At 44.4% G+C, this 9,602-nt stretch overlaps 1 protein-coding gene across 2 annotated transcripts in view; it reads left to right on the forward strand.

The window, feature by feature from the left end:
- The first annotated feature begins 538 nt into the window (after positions 1-538).
- The window catches only part of BTBD2 (BTB domain containing 2), an 18,347-nt gene continuing 9,283 nt past the window's right edge, over positions 539-9,602 (forward strand). The window contains exons 1-4 of one of the 2 annotated variants that reach the window (XM_009284864.2): positions 539-654; positions 4,023-4,179; positions 7,992-8,097; positions 8,880-9,077. In XM_009284864.2, coding sequence (XP_009283139.1) covers positions 572-654; positions 4,023-4,179; positions 7,992-8,097; positions 8,880-9,077 — 544 coding nt within the window. In that variant the 5' untranslated portion in view covers positions 539-571. Of the gene's footprint in view, positions 655-3,231; positions 3,311-4,022; positions 4,180-7,991; positions 8,098-8,879; positions 9,078-9,602 lie in introns of those variants that run through there. The other variant, XM_009284863.1, reaches the window with a different exon arrangement.

The raw sequence follows: 9,602 nt of genomic DNA on the forward strand, positions 1-9,602 counted from the left end.
TTTTGAGAGCTTGCTCTGCTGTCACCAAGGGTGTCCTCCTGGCGTCTGGGGAGAAGGGAGGAGGATGGGTAGTGAGTAGTGACAAGTTTTCTGTAAGTGTTTTCAGTGTGTGACTGGGGGTAATTGCGTCAAGACTGGGGCTCTGTTCACTGGAATAACTTGAATTCCTTAACTTCGTTGTTTCTTAGCTTCTCAACCTTGTGACTGGTCCATAGGCTCCTACAAGGACTTTGCAAAGCAGCCACGTATATTTTGTTCCGTGATGCACAAAATGTTGTCTTTGGGGAACCATTACTATGTTGTATGCTGGGACAGGGCTCAAAATGAAGTTGCTTGCAACTTTGGTGTTTTTGCAGTAAACGAACAGAAAGCCTGACACTCCCTTCTATTGCAAAACATTTTTGCTTTAACGCTGGGAACAATTTGCTTTCCCTGGGGGTGGCCTTGGGGAATAGCGGCTAGCCTGGGATTTTTTTTTGAAAGTGAATATGATTTAACATAAGGTTTTCTTGCTTGTTTGCTTTTTAACGTTAGGTTTGTGCTGGCTGTGGGCAGCGCAGTCTTCGATGCGATGTTTAATGGTGGAATGGCCACAACTTCTACAGAGATTGAGCTGCCTGATGTGGAGCCTGCTGCCTTCCTAGCTCTGCTGAAGTAAGCTGCTTCTTATGTACAGTATAACTGGAATGAACAGATTTATTGTAGAGAAGGATATTTTCAATGAAAGCAGTGAACCATTTTGTAGAGTGGAGATTGTTAAGTTTCTAAATAAAATGCCTCTTTGTTGATCTGTTCAAGGGCGTTTAAATGCTGGTGTTAAATCCCTCTTTTCCTGGGTAAAAGTCTAGTGTAGCTACTGCACAAGAATATCTGACTTGCTCCGTGTTTTGGTTTAGCAGTAGTTAAATATATGCCCTCCTGCTGATGATCTGCAGTATGGGCAAAACTAAACTGGATAGTTGATAACTTCGTAAATATGTAGTTATATGTAGCTACACCATGCAAATGCAGCAATAGGGAGGTGTTCTGGTTAGCAACTGGAATAAGTGCACGTGCTGGCCCTTGTGGTTAAGTATCAACTCACCTGTTCAGACGTAGTCTCACAAATTCTCGTTCGTGAATTGGTTTGATTTGATTCAAAGGCTATTTGAGAGAAGTGGGGAAAAGTAATCCTCTTAAAGCTCTGTAAGTTACAAATACTTGGAGGTCAATTAGCTTATGGGAAAATGAGCAAGTTATAACAGGTAAGCAAGGGTGTGAAATCAGTGTCAGCCGTTCTGTATGGTATCTCCCCTTCTGCGTGTTTTATTCCCCTTTTGGAGAGCTGGTTTTGAATTTACATTTACAGCATGCGTTGTAAGTCTGCATGCTGGGGGAAGGAGGAGGAAGGGGCTGTAACATCCTATTCACTGATTTCTTTAAGCTCGGCTGGTGCTGTATAACATCCAGCAGCAATCCTGAATGTATGCTGAAAAGTCATTGTCCCATTTCCATAGGATTTCTGTAACCTACTTCCAGGGGTTTCCAGTCCTGTGCTCTTGACATGTTCCCCGCTTGCTTCCTATTGGGAACAATGACTATATATAGCTTTGGCACACTTTTTGCTTTACCTTCAAAAAGTGCTTTGGTCTTGACTGTGCTATCTTAGAAGATTTTAAAATTGATCTTCACTAGAGTGAAAGGCCAGAAATAATAGGGAGCCCCATGCCCCCTCCCCTTTGGCTCGTTTTAAACCAGACACTAGCACATGGGGAATCCCTCTAATTGGCGTATGACTCTCTATCAGCCAGGTAGATCTCTCTGGAGTGCAGAGTTAGTATCTATCTTTGAAACTTAGTGAGGCTAAAATATCGAGTGAATTAGAGGCAAAGTCGTGTTGTTTCCCAGCCAGTGCTGAGATTTCAGCACTTGTATAAACAATACGATCTTGGAAGAGAACCATCATCTGAAAAGACTGGAGTGATGAGTTTAGGTGGATTTCAACGGAAATGTTTATATTTTGTATAGGACAAATTGTGTGTGGATTATCACAGTGCCTCTAAAGCTTGCAGTTATGCTGCAGTAGCTGTGTGCTACAGTGATATCTTAGATGCTTAAATCTAGAATCAAACTGTCGCTTTTAAAATGCTCAGAGCTTAAATATGCCAAAGGAAGTTTGGGTGCTGCGTTCCAGTAGGAAGCTTACCAAGTATGTGGTATAAACCTTCCTAGAGTAAAACCAGTCCCTCCAAACACTGATCTAAAATGGCAGCTGATTCTTACATATGTCTCTGGACTTGGTCCAAGCCATGACCTAATGCTGTAGGATCAGGAGCTTATCAAGGGACAAAGTGCCCATCGTGAATGTTCAGCAGAAGGTCCCTTCTGGACACTAGATTGTGATTGTGGGCTGGTGGCCTTTAATAGGTCTGCTGTAATTGCACGAGAGATCCTTTTTTATTATTACTATTTTCATGGTAACCCAAAGAACATTTTTGATTGTCTGGGATTATAATCTAAATCTTCTTTTAAATTGATACTATGCTTTTTCACAGTTTGAGCCTCTCTTGTTATCCCTCTTAGCGTGCACTGTTTGGACTATTGTTAAAATAAATACTAACATAGTAATTGAAGTAAATAGAACTAGTTGTTTTTAGAGCAACTGTGTTCTTTTAATCTTGTAATAAAAAGGATTACTTAGTGAAAACAGGACTGGTGAAGGGATGTGTGCAAAATACATTCATGAGCCTGTGGCTTGATGCTGTTATTAACAGATGCTCTAGAGCAGCACAAAAGCCTGCTTTCAACAGCAATGAGAGTGCTTCCCTTCCTCTGAATCCCCCTGTTTATGCTTCCCTGAATTGCATCCTGGCCCTCTCTAGCTAGAGGACCAGGAGCTCCACTGCTGCTCTGCAGCAAGTCCCTCCAGGTGGGGATGCTGCCTGCCATCCCCCTAGAAGAGCCCTGCTGCTGTGTGAAGCCTCCAGGAATAGCGGCCATGCGCCGTGTTGCTGTGCCCCATTCAGAGAAATGCCGGAGAAGAAATTGCTGGAGTTTCCAAAATATCCCGTGGAATAGGAACGCTAAGCCCAGTTAACACATTTAATGTTACGCCTCTGTGCTTCGTGCCTTTCAGAGCCTGATTGGCGAATGCTCGACTGGTTAAAGGAAAAACAGTAAACAAAAACGCTGCATGGGATTAGGACTAACATCAAGTGTGTAACTGGTTTTACTGAACTCAGCCTGCCAGTTCCTGTTGTCTCTAATCAGCATGCTTGGGTATGAGGAGGCTCGGTCAGGCTTCCTACGAAGACCTTTGTTTTTCCATGCGGTATGAATGTACTTCCTTGTTTTGGCCTAACAGTGAAGGCTGATGCTTTGCTAGCAGCGTGGCAGTCCTTGTTTTTCATTGCAATTAACTCTTGCTTTATGCTGAAGTTATATTGTGTGCTGTACTTTAACATCTGAATGTTATATGTATAATGAAATTAAACAGTTCGGTATATAAAGTGAAGAGATGAGGGGAAAGTGGGGTATGGATAAAACACCTCACCTGCAGTGGATGTATATGTTTGAGTGCTTCTGGTCACTTTTGAATTAGTATATAAAATGGAGCTTCCCTTCTGAAGTAGGCAGGCAGGATTGAATTTTTGTCTTTGTTTAGTCTAATTGAACAGCCAAAAATGTTAATTTTAAGGGGTGCACTTGGCCAGAGACTGTTCTAGCCTAGCGTAAGTGGGAGGCTAAACAGCTCGCTGGTTGTGGGATGCTAGGCAGTTCAAAGTGCTTCAGCAGATATCCCAGCTATTTCATTCATGAAAAGTTACACTGTAAAGAGCGTGGTTTTTAAAAAAAAAAAAAGAGCTTCTCTTTGTAAACCACAGTCAGTGGAAAGGATGTGAAAACCCTTCCATCTCTCAAGTATAGGAAATGGGGCCAGGATGATGGGCAGAAGCACAAACGTGTTTTTTATGAGTTGCAAGGGTTTTTACCCTGTTACCTTATTGGCTTCACCAGAGCAATGTTTGTTTGCATGCTTTCAGATTCCTTTATTCAGACGAAGTTCAGATTGGACCAGAGACTGTTATGACAACGCTTTACACAGCTAAAAAATATGCAGTTCCAGCCCTTGAAGCTCATTGTGTGGAGTTTCTTAAAAAAAACCTCCGAGCAGACAATGCATTCATGCTGTTAACACAGGTGAGTTTGCAATCGTTTGTGTTAAGTCTTTTGAGCAAGGTCCATCTCAGTAGGAAAACAGAAGTTTTCTGAGCGTTGCGGAGTTGATCATCCAAAATGGAGCAGTTCTGTGTCATTTTGAATTCTTCCTTACAGGAGTCTAGTGCTGATGAGCAAGTTCTTACAAAGAACAATAAAATACAGCAAATGTTGCTGCCATTTCAGATCTGCTTTCTGTTTCGGTGTGGCAGGCGATTCCTTCCAGAGTGTGATCTGGGGAAGAAATTAACAGGGTGGAAAAATTTCATCTGCCAAGAAGAAAAGTGAAATGAGAGGATTTTCGCTTGTTCAGATTCAGGACTGGTGTAATAAGCTTTCTCTGTGCAAAGCTTGCTGCATCTAGCTGGTCAGACGTTCTTTGAAGAACTGTTTTTGCAATAGTTTCCCTGAAACGGGGGTGAAAGACAGAAAATGCAACTTTTTCATGAGTGCTTCGGTTTATTTTCCTAGGAGAGGAGCAAAGTGATCTCTTCCTCAGCCTGTTCCAGCTCACCCTCCCGCTGTACTGAAGGCACGCAAACCTGGAGTTTCAGTGCAGCTGTGTTTCTTGACTCTTTATGAGGCCGTTTGCGCATCCTTGTGCCCCTCTGATCCGATCTGTGAAGGTTGGACTCCTCCATCTTCCATTTGACTCTTCTAAGCAGCGAACTAGAAGACAGTGTTTACAACTTCTGCTTATTTTGGAGAAGATCAGACTTTGCATGCAGGTTGATTAAATTAGCATCACTATCCTTCCCATTTCCTAGCCCCATCTTCTCTTTCTGGTCCCTGCCACCCTCTCTACTGACAGCTGATGACATCAGTGACTTCTGCAGTGCTGTCACCTGTGCGTTGCAGTGTCTGTAGCATTGCCAGGGACACCCTGTTCTGGGTGGTGTAGGAACAAGAAACAAATAGGCATTGTGTGTGCGAGTTTCTTTCCTTTAGGGAATGGCCATACTTTTGGCTAGCTCTGGAGGAATATTTCTGAGCAGCTAGCTCAGGGAAGCTGCCGTGATTTCTGATGTTAAACAAACCTTGCAGAGGAGTTTTCACAGCTGCCCTGACTTGGGAACCAGTGCACTAAGGCGGTCTGGCTCTGAGGGGTTGTCTTGTCTTGCCCAACGTATCTGTCTGCTGGCTTTTTTCCTCCTTGTCAGGAGTACAAGCGTCTTTCAGGCTCTGACTGTAGTTACCGCATCGGTGGCAGTGTCTACACCAGCAGTTTTTGCAGAAATTGAAGCAGTGTTGCTCTAAAGCAGTGTTGGCCTGAGGCAGTCACTGCTGAGCTCTTTGCTTCTTTGCTGCGATGAGGCAGGGATTTTATTTGAGTATAATAGTTGGATCAAGTTCTCAAAGTAGTTCCATGTTACATTGCTGTTGTAGACACTCTGCACTGCTAGGATTCAGCTATTGCTGCAAAATACCGTGTCCCTCTTTACGCATCCCCTTGTTAACTTGGCCCTCTTCCACATGCCATAAACGGGCAAGGCAGCCTCTGAGACATGGGGGGAACCACACTGCACTTCCCTGGGGAAGATTCAGGACTTAAAGATTCTTGCTTGGGTGATGGTAGCCAAATCTGCGCTCCCATCTGATGCATGGTAGGACAATTGTAACTCTTTGGCAGCAGCTCTCCCGTTCTTTGGGTTCAGCAGCTTGCAATCTGAAAGATCAGGAGCTCTTATCCAAGAGCTGAGAAGAGATCTTTCCCGTAGGCTGCAGTTTTGAAGAGGCATCTTACGCTAGCCATCACTTCATGAGGATTAGAGGTGTCAGCTTTTTGGTGGTATTCTTTATGCAGGGATTTTTGCGGCATGCTAAGTCTCTGCAACCTGACTTCGCAGCTTTGGCAAGGTAACATTCAGGTTCATGGTGACTTCCTTACAAGTCACAAAGGTCCTTCTTTGGCAAAAGAGGAAGGTGTCCTAGTTTTTCAGATATCAAAACCAAGATACTGCCTGGCACTCTGTCAGCTGTACTGGGGCAGCTGAAATGCCAGATGGAGACAGGCTTTCCTGGTTCCTTTTGTTTGTGGCTTATCCATTACGAGTAATTATCAGTGGTGATTCATATCTAGTTTATGTTCACTACTGGAGTATATCAAGTCTCTAAAATGTTTGAGGCTGGTGTTTTTGAGAAATGTATCAGTATCTCAATGACTGGCTGCGCGAGGCACCTGACTTAATGGATCTGTTCTCAAAGTGCTCTTGGTTCTGGTCCTTCAATGTGAACATCGGCCTCTGTTTTCTGCTTTTACTGCAACAAATTGACAATTTGTACAGTCAATTACAGACCTGAGATACATCTTGTACAAAACATTTCCCAACAGGCTTAAGATGGTGAACCTAAGATTGTAGAGCCCCAAACCTCCTCTGCGTGTATCATTGCTGAATCCTGCTGGTCCAGCAACTATGTCATAGACAGCGTTTCACGCAACTGCTAATCTCTGGTGGCAAATAGCTCTCCTAATTGATTGTGCCTCATAGTGAACAGTGATCCTCTTTCATGCCAGACGTACATGCATATGTCACTTTGATCAACAAGGAAATAATAGCTTACCTAAAGCCGCTGTGGGGGAGAACTCTGCAAGTGTAATGTAAGTCCTTCACGTGTCAAAAGAGAGCCGCTACAGTAGTAAAGTCTGAGTCAGTCACAGCTCTTGGATGCCAAGAGCGCAAGGCACTGGCAATCCTCCAGCCCCAGGAGCAGGTGACGACTGCTGAAGCTTCCCCGGTCCCTGAGAAAATGGAGAGTTGTTTCAGCTCCCTGCACTTGAGGTCTCAGCGTTGAAGGTTGGCCTTGCTGAGCTCTACAGCCCGTGAGCAAGGGTGAAGCAGAAGATGCTCGATAATGCTAGCCTCTGTGAGTGACTGAATTCCCAGCCCAAAACACAATTTTTAAACCTTACCTGTGGCAGTGAGTTCAAGTCCCAGTGTACTCTTGCGCTAATGTTAGGTGTGATGTTAAGGCGGTTCCTTCCTAAATAGCAAAACCAAAGCTTTGGAAATAAGAGGTCATCTCAGTGACTTTTGCGTGTTCCTACCTCATTTCTGCTTATGCTAGGCACAGGGTTGGTAAGATGTCTTGGTGGTCTAGGGGGATCTGAAGCGGTAGTGAAATTGTTACGAGACTGCACTTAAGTTGGGCAGAGAGATTCTGAGCAACTCTCCAAGCTGTGTGCAGGCTTTGTTTGGAATAGTAACCTACTTCGGGGGGAATTCTTTAAGGTAACTAGATTAGAGTAGCTGTTTCTGGGCAAAACATGCAAATGCACTAAGCAGGCTGCGTACCCCACAGGGTTTTGCACATCTCCCTGGGACACAAGCAGTGTGCCTGCTAAGGCATTTTTGCTAATACGTGAGATCAGCGTGCCTATGTTCTTACAGAATAAGCTGTCTCTGCATATTCCTAGAGCAAGCAGGCCAGGAGTCATTGGGCAAAGCTTTCTTCTAAATATAAAAATGATGCAGTAAAAATTACCCACGCTCAGCTGACATGGTCAGTATGGCGCTAGAAAGCACTACAGCCGCGTTAACCGATGTGATGTTAAAACAAAGACGTGCCTGAAGACATGCACAGCTAAAACAGAACTGATGCCAAATGCAGATTTTTCTAGTGCTTGCCTTGTCATGCTTAACTGCTTGTGAAAGACTGCTGCAGCCCACTGAATTCATGATGCAGTCAGGCATAGTATTGCTAATGAAGATGGGCTCTGGGAGAGAAGGGGGGGTCCTTACTTAGTGTAAACTTTAAAATATCTTTTGTGTTAACGACTGCTTCTTCATTACTAGGCAAGACTTTTTGATGAGCCTCAGCTGGCCAGCCTTTGCCTGGAGAACATAGACAAGAACACATCAGATGCCATCAATGCGGAGGGGTTTACAGACATTGATCTGGGTAAGCTTTTTTCCCTCCTCCCTCTACATGCTTTCATAACAAGCTAGCCTCTAAAGTTATTACAGGTTAATACTTGGCACTTCTCTTTTGTGGCTCTGCTGTTCTGGAGCAATCTGTTGAATAAGTGGCTAGAGACAAGGCATTTGCAAAAGAGCATGCTTGCTTGCAGAAATATCCTGGAATCTGCTTACTTTGGTGCAGCTTGGGTTTTCTGGGCATGATACAAAGCCTGTTTCCTCTGTTGATGTTGGCAGGTTTTGGGTGGGTGTAACTTGCCTTCTTTTGTAGAGTTGGCATTGTTCCCTAGGTCTTCGTCAGGCTTGGGAGTTAAAAAGGTGTTGCGTTTTTGGAAGCAAGAACGGCTATTTTAATTATCGTATGCAGTTTCCAAACTTGCTGGGCACAGTTAATAAACATTAAAATTCAGACTTTAACCTTCTTCTAATGAGATGGACTATAGAGGTAAGGCACGGGTAACCTTCTGGCTTTCATGCTGCTTGCTTCATCCAAATTTGATGTCAAGTAAGTTGCAGTTCGTTCTGCTGCACTTCCATTAACGTGCCAATTAATTGGACACTGTTTGCTGCTCTGGTGAGTTACTTGCTTATGGAATATGCAGATATATCTTACTCAGAGGCTGTGGGCAGCACTTCTGGGAGATGCTGTTTTTTCAGTTGCTTCTTTTTTACTCACCTTGGCTGTACATAGGGTACTTCTGGCTAGGTAAAATGGGGTGATTTGGGTTAGTGCCTAAAGTTGTCACTATCTGTCCTGCCTTGCAGACACCCTGGTTGCGGTGCTGGAGAGGGATACCCTGGGGATCCGGGAGGTTCGTTTGTTTAATGCAGTGGTTCGCTGGTCGGAGGCTGAGTGTCAACGGCAGCAACTTCAGGTGATTCCAGAGAACAAGCGGAAAGTACTGGGCAAAGCGCTTTCTCTTATCCGCTTCCCATTGATGACTATTGAGGAGTTTGCAGCAGGTAACTGAACAAAGGCGTTTCTGGCAACCCTGGTCTTTGCTTTCTCTGAACTACAGAGGATCAAGTACATGAAAATGGATTTTCTCTGTGTATCCTGTAGTAATTTAAATTTGAGATTATCCCCCATTTGCACTGATCTACAAAATCTACTGTGTAAATGCTATTTTCATCCATGATCATTCACTCTTGTTTTAAAGAGTGGTCACACGTGGTGTTCCCCAGGGCTCGGTACTGGGGCCAGTTCTGTTTAATATCTTTATCAACGATCTGGATGAGGGGATTGAGTGCACCCTCAGTAAGTTTGCAGATGACACCAAGTTGGGCGGGAGTGTTGATCTGCTCGAGGGTAGGAAGGCTCTGCAGAGGGACCTGGACAGGCTGGATCGATGGGCCGAGGCCAATTGTATGAGGTTCAACAAGGCCAAGTGCCGGGTCCTGCACTTCGGCCACAACAACCCCATGCAGCGCTACAGGCTTGGGGAAGAGTGGCTGGAAAGCTGCCTTTTGGAAAAGGACCTGGGGGTG

This window comes from Aptenodytes forsteri, unplaced genomic scaffold (assembly GCF_000699145.1).
Source record: "Aptenodytes forsteri isolate BGI_AS27 unplaced genomic scaffold, ASM69914v1 Scaffold391, whole genome shotgun sequence".
In the NCBI taxonomy this organism is placed as follows: Eukaryota; Metazoa; Chordata; class Aves; order Sphenisciformes; family Spheniscidae; genus Aptenodytes; species Aptenodytes forsteri.